Genomic DNA, 16,355 nt, shown 5'->3' with positions numbered 1-16,355 from the left:
CATTGAAGCATCATTTATCAGTTTGGTTGCTATGAGATGTCTCTGACAACAAAGGAAATGCTGAAAATCACAACGTAATCAATTTCAAAATTAAAAAAGGCCCCTTTTTGACAATAGTTGTCACTGAATTTCTAATTTAGTGAAAAGTCACGTCCAAATGGTCATTATCGATCATCGTTTTTATGATCAGTTAACCCAGTGTTAAAAGTGGCCTTAACCAGGGGTTAAAAAGATGTTAAGGGCAAAGTAAAAATCCTTTTTAACTGGTTGACTATAAACTTTCAATCAGTTTGAGTTTTGAGGTATGTATTCCAAAGAAAGGTGGCAGAATTGGCTGTACCATTAGAGGTAACTCAGAATGTACTACTCCAACTGTAAACCACTAAACCCACAGACCATAAATGAGAGAGAGAGGAACTTGCGCTCTATAAAAGTGAGAGACTCTCTATATAATAAATGTTTTGCTTGCCCTGTAGGTTTGGGCTGATGTCATTGACATCTAAATGGCTCTGAAGTATCTGTCTCCACAGCATCAAACTTAATAAGATGACATAGTCTGTTGACCTAAACAGAAGATGACCAGTACCGTTTGATCAGAGATTAAATAACTGCAGCAAACACGCGTCACATACTTTGACCTCTTGTTGTTTATTTTTACCCTGAAAAATATGTTGCAATGCAATTTCACCTTCTGAAAATCCTGTTTGTTTAGCAACGTATGTGTAATTCTTGAACATCCGTGGCTGTCACAAATCCTGTCTTGTGATGGTTTACTGGATTATTTTTTGCCTTTTAGACCCCATGAAATCTCTTGACGTGCAGTTTGGGAGGGACATATTGAAGGACCCACCCCTTCTTTAAAATAGCCAATAGGCTTTAGTTATGAACTTCAGCCATGAACCAAGATTTACTTTTAGATAGTTGGATGCATTTGGTAATACCGGTACAGGTACGTTGTCATTCTAGAGAATTTGATTGGACAAAAATCTGTGTAGTAATGCAAAATGAGTCAGTAATATTTTGGTCCATTTTCTTTGAAGGTGATGACTGTAAATTTTGAATGCATCTATCTGCTGAAAGTGAATATTTACAGTGTGTAGGAGTACACTAGTATATAGGTGGCCTCAAAGCAAACACACATTGACTAAAAGGTACAAAATTGTAATTCAGATTTCAGGTTTTTTTAAACATCTGTTTTGCCTCTTTCTCTTGTCCCCACTCTCGCTCTCGCCATCATCCCTCCCATCACATACTGGAAATTTCTGGTTTCAACTTGAAGCCTGAGTGACTCAGCAGAGATTATTGAGCAAGAAACAGCAAAGCCTGCAATCGACACGGTTACATGGTGCACAGTTGAAATGTATTTTTTTTTTTTTTTTCTCACTCTCAAAGCTCGCTTCCTATCAGCTGATTTCCACACAGCTATGGGGTGTCCAGCATTCCTCAGTGATTGTTAGGAAATCCTGCCCTTCCGGGCTCTCTGTAAGTGTTCTGATGTGAGCTGCTGTGTGGGCTTCACTGCTAAAAAGAATCCTGCTGGTTTCCTCTGGTCTCACCACTTAGGCTCAATGCATTTGAAAGAGGCCAGAGGGCATCTAAGGCAAAGAGCCTGTTCTGTTGTTCTGAGAAACCTCCTTAACATTCCAGCCTGTGCTTTCAGATGCTTTGCTTGGTTGCCAGCCTCAAGCTGTAGATCTCTTTGGTCTTCAGGTTGAGAGCTTTCATTAGTGGTGCTTGCTAAGGCATACTGTTTGTTTTATGGCCATGAAGGATACTTTTAATCATATGGCTTGTTGAGGTGTGATATTACTTTTCTAAGCAATCTGATTTAAAAAAAAATTAATAAATAAAAATATGCCTGGCCAATGATAAAACAAGTGAAAAATCCCATAAACTTGCATTGACAGAGGAACCCAAACAATATCTATAGGGACCAGAATATAATAGAGACTTGTGGGTGTGCTCTTTTGACTTGGTCAAGTTAGCAACCACACAAATATTTGCTTAAAACCACCCAGAACACTTTATTAACCACTTACCAGTGCCCTAACAAACACTCTGAACACCTTAGCAAATGTATAGAAATGTGCTTAAAACCGCTCAGAACACTGTATCAACCACAGGGCAACTACTTTGCAACCACTTAGCAGTGCCCTAACAAACACTCTGAACACCCTAGAAAGCACACAGAAACACTTAAAACCACCCAGAATAACTTGGCAACCACTTCACCTTAGCAAATGCATAGAAATGCGCATAAAACCATGCAGAACACATTAGCAACTACATGGCAACACCCTAACAACCACTCTGAATACCTTATCAACTGCATAGCAATGCACTTAAAACTAGGGCTGCAACAACTAATCGATAATTATCGATAATGGACATCATAGACAACGAATTCATTATCGATTAGTTGGATATTTGCGGTAAGTACGGAGAAGCCCTGTTAGTGACGTCACTTCATAGCCAAGTGAAAAATGTGTTGCATTATGAAACTCGTTGAAGAGACAAGTTGAAGCGGAAAAACACGACCCAAGTTGTCCAGCGCACGAGAGCACTTTATAAACACTTCAAAGAAGATTATAATAAGCATACAGTTTATAGTGTAGCGGATGCTGCTTCAGGTGCGTAGACAGAGTGCTTGTGCTGTTTGATGCGTGAAAGTTGTTTCTTTCCAGCTCATCACTTGCATTTTAGTGCTATTTTCGATGTTTTATAATATAAACATGTTATGAATTCAAAATCAGCTGCGTATTTCGCAAAACCACAAGCGAGTCTCAGTTAAACTAAGCGAGTGTGCGCGCGCATCCGCGTCAACAAACCGATCGCAATGGAGAAAGGGAGTGCTGTGCAATTATTTTGATTAAACTGTCCAACATCATACCACAATTTCAGTTTCAATGTAATCAGTTGTGCAGCTTTCATGGATATCAGACTGAAGTCTCAGCAGTCAAGGTGTGCCGGTTTTTAAAGTGTTTTCTCCTGCTCATGAAGGCGCATGTGATACAGGATGAGTCTTTTCAGCGTGAGAGTGAATTTGAACAGGGTTTACAGATGATTGTACTATATTAAACTATGTAATGCTGAATATAATGTATAATAATGCTAAGGGTCCTGATATTTGAAAGTTCTCCTGATTATGCCAAATGTAATGTATGATTTAACTAGTAAATTTATATTATGGCAAACATTATTTTACTGGATAAACATATACATTTTTTTTTTAAAAGAATAGTTTAAAAACATGTAATCAGTGACAGTGTACAAGCATATGTATGTAACATAATTATGTATTTTGCAGCAGGGCATAATTATTCATATTTCTATTCTCGTGTCACTATTGCCCTCTGCTGGGCTGATTTTTTTGTTTTTGTTTTTGTTTTTTGTCACACTTCATGCCCTATGGATAATTTTAATCTTTAATGATGAGCATTTTTTAAGTCTTACAAGTAAAGGAACTGTTTCGCATATGTCCTGAAAATAATAATAATAATAACAATAAATTAAAACTTAACTTTTCATGATTCAGGCTTTTGTTTAAAGTTTTGTGAGCATAGAATCATAAATTCAGTAATGTAAATTAAACCAAATCCATACGCCCTTTATCATTTCAGTTTAAAAAAATAAAATAATAAATCATATTTTAAGAAAATACAGGAAATAAAATGTGATTTTTTTTATCCGATTAATCGTAGAAATAATCGAAGTTTAATCGATTATCAAAATAATCGTTAGTTGCAGCCCTACTTAATCACTCAAAATACTTCAGCCACCACATTGCAATCACCAAGAACACCTTAGCAACCACATAGCAATGCACTAAAAACAACTCATAACACTTTAGCGTTTTCATAGCAACAACATGACAACCACCCTGAACACTTTAGCATTGTGACAGTAAGTTTTGCACTGAAGTACCACCCGTTTTCTTAAACAATTAAAAATCTAATTATTCTTATAGTTTCTCATAGGATTATTATTGGTCAACCAAGCAAGAAAAGGCTGAAACAGGTGTATTGATGAAAAAGGTTTTGTTCAGACATACCAGTGTTCTGGTTTCTCTAATCAGGAAAGAAAGCTGGCCATGCAGTGTTTGGTATTAAACATTATGTTCTTAAGATGTATTCACACTTGGCAGGTTTGGTTAGATTAAAACGAACTCTGGTGCGATTGCACTGTTAGTGCGGTTCATTTGAACAAGTGTGAATGCTGCCATCCGAACCTTAGTGCACACCAAACAAGAGGACCGAGACCCCCTGAATAGTGTGTCTCGGTCCGCTTCCAAACGAACTCTGGTGCGGTTTGATTATATGAACGCAGCATGGACCAAAGACGTCTAAATGGACCAAAAACAGGAAGCCATTTGCTTTTTAATATTGACCTCAAGCATACCTAGTTCTTCTCATCATAGGAGCTATGTTGGCCATTACAGTTCGGTACAGGTGTCAGAACCGCCATCTCCTTGCAGCATATCTTGGATTGTGTGTGCAACGGAGGAATTCCCGGCGCTGTTTTGACTCCTTTACACATTTTATTAGCTCTTTGTTTGTTCTTAGCTGGTAAAAATACCACCATATATATATATATATATATATATAAATCCAACGAGTGCATTAAGCCCAGCAGCCAGCATTGTTTTGGATGTTCGGCAAGTTCCGTCACAAAATATACGTCATAAAAGTTGTCCAATCAGGTTTTGGCCTTATCATTATGCCTTTTGTTTTGTATCTTTAGGTTCAGTGTTAAAAATGCCAGTGTGAACACCAAGTGAACCAGGACTAAATGTATCATTTTCTTTTTTGGTCCGGACTAAGAGAACCAAGAGAACTGAACTACAAGTGTGAACACACCCTAAGTGTGTGTATAATATCTGGTTGAAGACTGAACAAGCTGTTCTGGAAACCTTGCCATTGACTTTACAAATGCCATGGAGAGTTTAAGGGGTTAGAATGGTGTAACAGTGGAGAAACCCAACCGAGACAAACTGAACTCTCTTTATGACACTGTTCACCTCCAAAACACACACACGCACACACACTCTCTCTCTCTCTCTCTCTGTCTCTCTCTCACATGAAAAAAAATAGCTCATCTTCAGTCAGAAAGAGATCTGAGATACTTGATATAATTCATGATGTCAACAGAGCTGCTCAGTAGCTGGATTGTAACTGTTGCAACATAGTGGTAAGGATGACTTCGCATTTATATACCACCTCATCATCTTTGCCAGCTTTCATACCCATCCAGTACCTCTCCCTTACTGTGCCTCTTTCAGAAACTGAATCGGTTCCTTTCTTGGCCTCTATTTGGATATTGGCCTGTGCTAACTGAACAGAATGCAGACACCTTGCACCTGGTTTCACTCTCTCCTGTAGGGCCAGGTTTGTATGTGCTCTTTGTTCACATAGGGCTAGCAGCCAGTATCTCTTGGGAGTACTCGCACAACCTTAGCTGTGTTTGAAGCCAGTAAAAATCAGCTTTTCTAGAGAGTATTTGTGTACACGTGCTTCTTAGTCACACCTACTGTGGATTAACAGTTATGCACTGGGTGTTTGGAGTGTAGCTTAAAGATATACAAAGAGTCATGTTTGTTAATGAAATGAAAAAAAAAAAAAAAAAGCTAGTCACGAATACTCTCATGAGGGTCTGGCATGATGTGTGTGGTGCTATATTGTTAGAGACATGCCACGACGTGTGCTGCACCTGGCTGGGGTGGGCATGAGATCGATAAGCTCCTGTGTTGTGTGTTAATGTATTTTTGGCGGAACGGCCCACTCCTCCCACTCGTTATCATTACCCCACCTCTGAGGGCCGTCCCTCAGCCAGACGTACAACGGGAGAGGCAGGAGAGGTGCAATTTAATAAGCCTCATTTGGGCAGCGGATAATGAGGTGCACATGATGTGAATAGAGCCTCAGCACCACTGCCATTAAAACACAGAGCATGCCTCTCCTTGGGGAGCTGGCTTTAATCTCCTGGTGTTCACACTGGCATCCTTGCAGGTCCAGGAACGGAGCGGGTAGGGTCCGACATGAGTTGGATGCGGCGGACCCGCACCCTGGACTCCAACTAGATTGAAGCACATGTCCCGGCTGATGGGCCAGGATGGTGTGCCACCCGTCCCATCGCATGCCGCAGCCCCAGGGAAGCCAAGACTCCGCCCATTATACCTGGACTATACACTCTTCATCACCACCTATCCTTCACTTAGACCCTTTCACAGCGAGGGTGCCAGATCCCCCTTTATTTTAGATACTTATCTCTTTTTGAACATTTTATGTTGATTATTATTTACAATAAACGCCTCTCTGAAGCCACACCCACCATGTCTGTCTAATGCTCACCCCGCCACGATATTAGTGTTAATGAGCAGAAAGAGCTGAACACACCGAGAATCAACATTCACATTCAAGAGAAGGCAGAATTGAAACAGTTGGAGACTGACTCTACTGAATGGCTCGCACAGAGGTGAAAGTAAAGCTCCGTTTCAAACCCTATTGATGTACCTTTATGTCTTCTAAAGCAACATCTTACCCAAGTAGAATTGCATAAATGGATGACTGCAATGCATGTCACAGTGCATTCTGGAATTGCCTTCTTTGCAAAAGATATTTGCGATGTTGCTCTTCAATTTGGCCAAAATTAGGCATCTTAGAAGTTAGTTGCCTCGCATCAGGAGCCCATCTTATATGATGCCTTAAAATGGTGTCTAGGTATTCAATAGGCTTCGAAACAGTGCTTACACATAATTGACTCTAAATAAGGCTCTGTGATGTTTCAGCAAATGATTTGTTTATTTAAGCTTATTAAACATGACACTCATGACATGCTCAAAAGGCCCATAACTGCATCACATGTACTGACTGTGCCCTGTGCACTAAAACTGTAGGCTGAGTACTGTTTATTACTTTGTAATCTTACAGCCAAGAGGCATGCCTTAACATGTTTTTAGATTCATGATTTCAACTGCAATTACAGAGCCACATTCCTCTCATACCACTTCACCATTCTCCCACCTTGTTCTCACAGTTTTGCACAATGATATGCTATAATAAAGCACGTGTGTGTATTGACTGCAGCACGCCCTCTCTGTTCACCATTCATCATGAGGTGAGCATGGGCCATGTTTAAACAACCCAAAGTTGACAAAGGTGTGACTGAGGAAGTGAATGAGAGATATTATATTTACTCTCAAGTCGATGTATGTGTTCAAACGGTAGTTTACTTTTATGGTTGATTGTTATAGTAGGATATTGGATTCTCTAAAGGATGTAGATTGTGTTGAATTTTTTGTTTTATTAGTGGTGCCTGCTAAGCCAAGCATCTCTAAGACTACTGCTCATAGTTAGGAGTTATGGATTTGAACAAATATTAAACTTAGACTCAAAACTCAGCACCTTTTGTATGGTTGTTTCAAGGAGCACAATATGACGATACTTGAACAAAAATGAGCTGCATGGTCGAGTTGCCAGAAAGAATCCAATGCCACAAAAAAGCCCAGTTACAATATGCCCAACAACACCTTGTCACGCCTCACAGCTTCTGGCACACTGTAATTTGGAGTGAGCAGACCAAAGTAGAGCTTTATGGTCACAACCATAAGCGCTATGTCAACAAGTATTGTGCTCCTTGAAACAACCACACCGTCTTTTTCCAGAGCAGCCTGTATTTCTCCTGAGGTCACCTGTGGGTTTTTCTTTGTATCCCGAACAATTCTTCTGGCAGTTGTGGCTGAAATCTTTCTTGGTCTACCTGACCTTCGCTTAGTATCAAGAGATCCCTGAATTTTCCACTTCTTAATAAGTGATTGAACAGTACTGACTGGCATTTTCAAGGCTTTGGATATCTTTTTATATCCTTTTCCATCTTTATAAAGTTCCATTACCTTGTTACGCAGGTCTTTTGACAGTTCTTTTCTGCTCCCCATGGCTCAATATCTAGCCTGCTCAGTGAATCCACGTGAGAGCTAATAAATTCATTGACTATTTATACACCAGCACTAATTGCAATTTAAAAAGCCACAGGTGTGGGAAATTAACCTTTAATTGCCATTTAAACCTGTGTGTGTCACCTTGTGTGTCTGTAACAAGGCCAAACATTCAAGGGTGTGTAAACTTTTGATCAGGGCCATTTGGGTGATTTCTGTTATCATTATGATTTAAAAAGGAGCCAAACAACTATGTGATAATAAATGGCTTCATGATCACTATCCTTAAATAAAAGATTTTTGCATGATCAGTCATATTTTCAAAATCAATGGCAAAATTTCACAATTTCTGCCAGGGTATGCAAACTTTTAAGCACAACTGTGTGTGTGTGTGTGTGTGTGTGTGTGTATATGTGTGTATATATATATATATATATATATATATATATATATATATATATATAATTTTATTTATTTTGGTCTTGTTTCGGTAATGAGAATATCATAATGACCATCTTTTTGGCATCCTAAAACTAGGCTTCCTACTCTATGCAAAATATAATTTATTTATTTATTTATTTATTTTTGAGTAAAATAGGACCAAGGAAATTTTCTTGACAGGTTTTGTGAGAATCATCCATTAACCAGAGAATCATAGAGATTTTGGTGGTGGGCTCTTTTGACTTTGGCCATTAAGCAACCACCTACCAAAAAAACACTACCTACCAAAAAAAGAATAAGGACCACATAGTTACACCCTAGCAACCACTGAAAACACACTAGCATGTGATGGCGAATTTGCATGGGCAAACAACACTCGCATTATCTTTTTACATTACATTACATTTTTTTTTTTTTTAAGTTCACATTAAATTTAAAATGCATTTCAATATTATTGTTGTCTATTATTTAATTTCACACTCATTGATTTGAGTGTTCATAAGCCAGATCTACTGGCTTGTGTGATGTGTATTTATGTTAATGGGTATTTGTGTCAAACTGTAAGTGGAAGCGAGTTGAGGTCTTGACTTGTGATGTCGTGTGCTATGTCAATGGTTGTGATAACCCTTTTGCACTGGAACTAGACATCTGTTATCAGCCTCCACCACTCCCTCACTCACACATTTCCTATGAAATCACACTTGTTGGCTTTTTATACATCAGTCTACACGTCTATAAAGTAGTCATCACCTTGGCTACACCTGTCAAACATACTAATGATCGCATGCTAAATTTCCTGCTAATTATATCTTGTATGTTCCTCTATAGTATATCTATATGACAGTCTCTTAATTCTTGCTCTTCATTTACATTTGTTTCAGGTGCTGGCTCTTTGTCAGTTTCAACAAAGTTTTAGCTTTTAATAGATTTGATTTGTATGCCTAAATAACTCCACCTCAAAGCTCCACCTCAGTATATTCCTGAGGCTTTTTGGAATTTGTGCTGCAACTAGCCTGTTCTAAATGACTTCCCCCTCTGCCAAATTCTGTTTGCAGAGTTAGGCTATGTATACACACTGCTTTTTGGGCCTGTATGAAGAAGCTCACTTCAGGGAAATCTTAAACAATTTCCAGGCAATCATTTACAATAGATAATTTGCATTTTTGTTGTGCAAGTTTTTTCATGAGATATTTCCCCTCTCCTTAAGCAGTGCCTGTTTTGTATTATTATTCACAATAGGGCTGTAAACAGGGCTGAGAAACTTAATTTGACATTTTTAGTTAAATATTAACAAATTTTGATTATATCCTTATTTCAAATACAATATTTTTAAGGTAGGGAGAAAATGCTACAAGACATCAGATTTTTGTCATTGAGACATTGCGTCCACAAGGGTGCAACAAATCAATATAAACCAATGAGTACCATGTTATAGCTATTGTTTATTGCAAAGAACACATCTGTCTGTTAACAAAAGAGCATTAAAATGATAGTCAAAAGATTTAGCCAGTTTAGCCATTTAGCCAAAAGGTTTATCTGAAATCTTAACTAAAAAAGAAAAACAAATAAGAAACGCTTCTTTTGACTGTTTTATGTTAACTTAATGTTAAACAGTAGCCTATACACAGACTCAAGCTTCATAATACCACCGGTACCACAGTGTTTTTCATTAAATACAGTTGTATTAACATACCTAATGTTTATGCTGCATCATGAGAGTAAGCCAAGGCCGTTCACTCTGAACTCGTCCATCTGTTTCTATCGAAGCATGCACTAGACGGACGTCTTTGACTGTTGTGCTGTGTCTCGCTGTTTTTTTCAGTATCTCATGCAGGAGAGATGCATTTTTTTTTTAGACACTGTTTCAATTTAAAAGGAAATAAAGGCTTTAAGACCTTGTTTACACCAGGGATTAAGATGCATCTCGGGTGGTCAGGTGAGACACATCGCTGTTTACACTTGTTAGCTAAATGTGTCTCCTGTGAGGACGTGTACAGATTTCAAGGGGAGGGTCTCTGATTTCATGACGACATACATCACACTGTCAGTGTGTGACTGCGTGATAAACCACAAAAAAGTTATAAAAGACTAGGAAAGTGTGAAAGTACTGGCACGCTGTTTCTCCTAGCTACATTTGAAATTCAATCTAAGCACAAACGCAACATTTCAAGAAGATTTCTCTGTTTTAGTGGAGTTCCTGTGTTGGCTCAGCTTCATGTTTGTACTTCTCATCTGTGTCCCTGCATGATGATTTTAGACACACTGAAGAACATCCATTAAGTGCTTGTTTGTGTCTGTATCCACTTTTTCAAATTTTCAGATCGGACGGTTATTTGCTTTTTAAAGGAAAAAGCTTGCAAGTCATCATCAGTGCTTGGCACACAACAAAAATGTAAATGCTCATTTTCAACTTAAATTTTAATTATAATTTGACAGACCTACTTCACAATACTCTTGAATTATGACAGGATTTGTGTTTTGTACGTTTAGGAATCAGCCGGGACCTGCTAATATGATATTATATCCACGTCATTGTCATAATATGATAATGTTGCAATTCTTTTAGTGTACTGCAGTAAATTGTTTTTGTATGTTTACATGCGCAGTTACAATAAAGCTTTGGTGGGTTTTTGCATAGTTGAGCTACAGCTGTCCAAGTATTCAAGACACAATGCGTAATAGAATATTTAAAGGAAGGACATCAGCTGAAGAAGTGTTTTATACACGTCGTACGTCACCAGTCTTTTGCAGGCCAGTTGTGGTCCGATTAACGTATATACATGCTTGATGAAGCCAGGCTACAATCGCATTATCTAGGTCTGTTAGTCTGACTTCGTACAATTCAGACTGTGCATGAAAAAATAAACATTGCAAACTTCTATTTGCTTGTTTCGTATTTATCTTCATTGGACTTCTGTGCTTTGTGAATCAAGTGCTAAACTTCCTGATTTACTTCATCGTAGAGCCATAGAAGTTGTGTAGAGCATAGACACGTCAGTAATAAAACAACATGAGGAAATAGCGCACCTTTGTTCCAGCATATCCTATGCATTTCACAATAAAACTTTGTGGTCTGATTGTAAGGTGGATCTGAACTGTTATCTTTACAAATGAAACAAGTTATAGACTTGTGTGAAAAATGTTACTAAAATGTAGATTTGTGTTTTATAATATCGCTACAGTATTGTGATGTTAATTATAGCAATATTTTGAAATATCATCTAGGTTTTTCCCACTTAATGTTTTGATTTAGCACTCATAATCTTCAGATATGACACATGACTGATCACTTGCACAGGTTACAGATAATTGATGTTAAAAAAATAAAATGGCCACAGTCCATCAGAGTCATGACCTAGAAAGCATGCATGCTGATAACATATTGAGCTGTGGTGCTTGTATGGGGGTGATGTGAATTTGAATCCAGCTTGTATAATGTCCCGACTCCCAGTCCCTTCTTCCCATCATTTCCTGTCTGCTTTGGCTGTAAATAATTGAAAAGCCAAAAAAAAAAAAAATCATTGCTACAAAACAAACTTCCTTTGATTGAAGATGCTGTGACTTATTTAATTAAATTTTAAAGAGATACCCAGTTTTGTGGTGTCTGATAAATGTTTTGACAGTGAACATGTTTAACATGTCTGATGGTTTTATCCAGTCTTACACATTCTTCTTCCCATATATTCAAGCTTGTGTAGAAAACTAGGGCAAGGGAAAAGACTGGAGGATGACATCAGTATTCTTAAGTGGAAAACAGGGGTGGTGTCTGAGGGCTGAATGTGTGTGTGTGTGTGTGTGTGTGTGTCTGTTTTGTAATCGGCAGCATGCACTGAATATTTTTTGGCATGATCACTACATCGCTCAAATACCTGGAACAAAAATGTGATGCTAGTGAAACAAATTGTACTGACCCCGAATCTGCACTAAAGAGCCAACTGAGACAACGACTGTCTCCATCCTCAGAAATGGCAAAGGTGGTATGAACATTTCCATGTTTATGAGTCATATTGGCCTCCATTTGCTATTGTTGTGCTCCACTTTGTGTGTGTTCCCTGAGGAAACGGGTTACGTTATAAAACCTGAAATCCCCTCTCAGCTTTACAAATAAAATTGGGCTTGCTACAGAATCCTGCTGAGAAATGAGGTTAGTGAAGTCTTTAAAACAGACAAGGTAAATCTTGCCCCCTGGTGGTTACAGAATAAAAATTGCATTGTTGTGCATACAAACTGCCACAGGAAGGGGCGGACACTGATGGACTTTAGGGATTGGTTGAAATGACTGTCAATTAGTAAAGTTAAAGGGTTTGGTTGGTTGAGCATGGTCTTTCCTCTGTGTATGGCTTGTACAGTACTCTTTGTAGTTCTTGAATTTTCCATATATTTAACTATTTGGGACTGTGATGTATTGTTTTAGCTGTGAGGGGACTTCTGTGAAAAATTTCTTTTGTTCATCTCATGAAAACAAGGAAATAAGAAATTATATTTTGCATAAAGGGAATGAAACCTGTTTTAGGTTTCACTATTCACATAATGTTACACATTGTAACATGACAATTCAGCACCCCCTTGCATTACAGTTTTTTTTTTTTTTAATTGCAATACAGTTAAAAATATTGTGTTATAGCATTAAGAATCATTATTGACAATATTAGGAAATGCAATAGGGCTGGACATAGATGAAGATTTCCTAATTTGATTCCATTCAATATGATTTGATTCAGTTTTAATTCATTTGGGTATATGTCAATGGTATATTTCATATTTCATTCAACCGGGAACCTTCTAGCTTGGTATGTTACAAAAATATTAATTTTAAAGGAATAGTTCACCCACAAATTAAAATTCTCTCATCGTTTACTCACCTTTGTGCATCCCAGATGTATATGACTTTCTTTCTTCAGCAGAACACAAACAAAGATTTTTAGAAGAATATCTCTGCTCTATTGGTCCATACAATGCGAATGGTGACCAGACCTTTGTAGCTCCAATAATCACATAAAGGAAACATAGAAGTAATCCATAAGATTAAATCCATATATTCAGAAGCAATATAATAGGTGTGGCCAAGAAACAGATCAAAATTGAAGTCCTTTTTTTACTCTAAATCTCCACTTTCACTTTTACATCTGAAAGTTAAAGTTAAAGTGGAGATTTAGAGTAAAAAAGGACACCTGTTATATACTGCTTCTGAAGAAATGGATTTAACCACTGGAGTCATATGGATTACTTTTATGTTTCCTTTATGTGATTTTTGAAGCTACAAAGGTCTGATCACCATTCAGTTGCATTGTATGGACCAGTAGAGTGGAGATATTCTAAAAATCTGTGTGTTCTGCAGAAGAAACATAGTCATACACATCTGGGATGCATGAGGGTGAGTAACTGATGAGAGAATTTAAATTTTTTGGGTTAACTATCCCTTAATTTTTTACAACAAGGCCAAAACTGTGTAGTTCAATTGTTATATTTTAACAGCCTAATAATCAACACAACCAATATAAATATATGTATTTATTTTGTATATATATATATATAATATATATATTTGTATTTTGTGTTAAATATGACATGGACATGTTTTTGAGAGATTCATTATGCTGTTAATCTTAATATGCTGTGTGTATGTGTGTTTATTTGCAGGAGCGCTTTGCAGAGATCTTTGGGAAAGATGCAGCAGCGGAGAGTAGAAAGTCAGAAGAAAACTTTAAGAAGTGGTTGCTGGTGGGAATGACCTTGCTCACTGGTGTTATGTTGGGGTCATTCATTGCACAGAAACGCCTGTGAGAAGACAGATAACTGAAGATCCAACTTCACTAGACCTCCAGCAAAGATGAAGGAACTTACAAATAATTTTGTTTCGGATTTGTTTCTTTCCCTTTTATTGCCAAGAAATGTCCTGTTTACATCCCACGTCCCACCGTGTACTGTTGACTGAATGACACGCACCTGAGATTTCATATCACACGTCACCCAGACCTTTGGAAATGCGAAGCCACGTGTCCTTACGCCCTGTTTGACGAAATGATAAAAATGACACAGAAAGAAAAAAGTTTGACCAAACATTCATTCTTTGTTTCTCTTTGTTTTTTTATAAATAATTATTTTCAGCCTAAGTCAGTTTTAAGGTATCTTTATTACTCTCTCATTTTCAAAGAGATTGGCAACTAACAGGGATACAAATATTTTATCTTTAAGTCTAAATTAAGCTTGTATGCAATCCTTGAGGTAATTATCTAATGAAACAGAGGAAGCTGAAACTGAAGTATCCAGTTGTTAAATCATCACTGACATCTCTTTGAAATGTTGGTGTGCAAGAGCTAAAGAGACACTACACTTCAGCTCCTGCTTCTTCTGTTGAGCAACTGGTGGAGAAATCAGACTGTGATCTCTCTCTACCATTAGAAGGCAATGTGGAAAACATGTCAGTTCTCTTAGTTTATTTAATTATTATTCTGTTCATTTTCACATGCAGATTTGTTTATCAACAATAAACAAGAGTGTTTAATGTGTGTCTCTTAAGTCCTGTTGGATCATCTACATTTTCTGGACCAACAGCTTCATCTAACATTATTCTGTTTTGATTTCAGAGAAAGTTTTGTATGTTTGTTGACGTTTATTGTTAATTAAACTTAAGTTTGAGCTCGAGTCTGATATCACGTATAACTAGAACTAGACGAGACATGGATATGTAAGGAGCAGAAGGTCACTCACTCCTAAAACTTCTTTGACTACTCTTTCACTGTGTTTTGTACACAGACAATGTAAGTCATTAGATTAAACCATATTGCCACAAGAGAGCTTGGTGTCTTGAATAGTCTTGGGAATACATTACAATACAAGTACTTATACTACTAATAGTCATTCAATTTTTAATTGGAATTTGAGGTATAATGTAACTTTTAACATTTGCTGCAGTTCCATTTCTAAACTAACTTAAACTAAAAAACTAAAAAAATTAAAAAAAATATTATAGGCAACAGTGCATTTAACTTTCCAGAGCAAAAACCCTAAATCCTAACATCAGTTCTGAGTCGCCTACCATTAATTTATTTCTCTTTGTGTAAATGTTACTTTCACAGACTTTAAAGCATCATTTGTAGAGTGAAGCCTTACATGTAATGGTCCAGCAAGTTTTGAACATTAGCGTTAAGATATCTTGGTGTAGATAATATCACGGTTCTCCCGTGAAAATGAAAAACGGCTGTCCTATATTGAAACGCTTATTATTTGATAAGGGTTACAGTTGAGACAGGGTTACAGTCTGTTTTCACAAACAAACCTTAGAATAGAAAAGGCTTAGGTGACTCAAAAATGACAATTCTCTTATCATTAAATCACCCTCACGTTGTTCCAAACCATGTCTATTTGGGGGGTGGGGGGAAGAAGGTGTTAGGGAGAATGCTCCCACGGTTACCATTCACTTTCATTGCATCTTTTTTTTATACGGTGAAAGTAAATGGTGACTGAGGCACGTTAGGAAGAATATTCTTCCTAACATCTTTAGTGTTCCGCGGAAGAAATACCTATCCCTTTAAAACCAAAACTATTCTTTTTATATCCTTACAAACTAATAGTTTACCATTGTTTCTTGGTTTCCCCTCTCCATATTCTTGTCTCCTCACAGCTCCTGATTCCCGCCAAATTCTTACTGTCTTGCTGTCAGATTAGCTAAGCGCGTGCGCACCTGCTGCTCCATATTCAGCTCGTGTCAAAATTGTTAAATCGCGCTTAGATGTGGAGAAACAATCTTTAGGCTTCAAACTGTGATTAATTCAAACAGAACGTAAAGTTGAATATTCCTTGCCTTTTCTAGTTGAAGATGATTGACGAGCAGGTTAATTCAAACAGAAGTGATGAAAGGAATGGGGGGGACAGGCATATATATATATATCCGGCCTTCAATTCCTGCTAAAGCTCTCATGGGAAAGATGAGATCTTTTGGTGTGTCAGTCAAAAGAGACCAATCCTAAACGTGACGTCCTTC

The 16,355-nt window shown here is 37.5% G+C and overlaps 1 protein-coding gene across 2 annotated transcripts in view; it reads left to right on the top strand.

The window, feature by feature from the left end:
* LOC127418980 (bcl-2-like protein 1) overlaps positions 1–14,874 on the top strand; it is a 42,775-nt gene extending 27,901 nt beyond the window's left edge. For both annotated transcript variants that reach the window (XM_051659945.1, XM_051659944.1), the window contains one exon: positions 14,012–14,874. In XM_051659945.1, the coding sequence (XP_051515905.1) occupies positions 14,012–14,155 (144 nt within the window). In that variant the 3' untranslated portion in view covers positions 14,156–14,874. The remainder of the gene's footprint in view (positions 1–14,011) is intronic.
* The last annotated feature ends 1,481 nt before the right edge of the window (positions 14,875–16,355 follow it).

Source organism: Myxocyprinus asiaticus, chromosome 28 (genome assembly GCF_019703515.2).
Source record: "Myxocyprinus asiaticus isolate MX2 ecotype Aquarium Trade chromosome 28, UBuf_Myxa_2, whole genome shotgun sequence".
Classification (NCBI taxonomy): Eukaryota; Metazoa; Chordata; class Actinopteri; order Cypriniformes; family Catostomidae; genus Myxocyprinus; species Myxocyprinus asiaticus.
The sequence above is the reverse complement of the archived record's forward strand: the minus strand, read 5'-3'. Positions and strand labels throughout refer to the sequence as shown.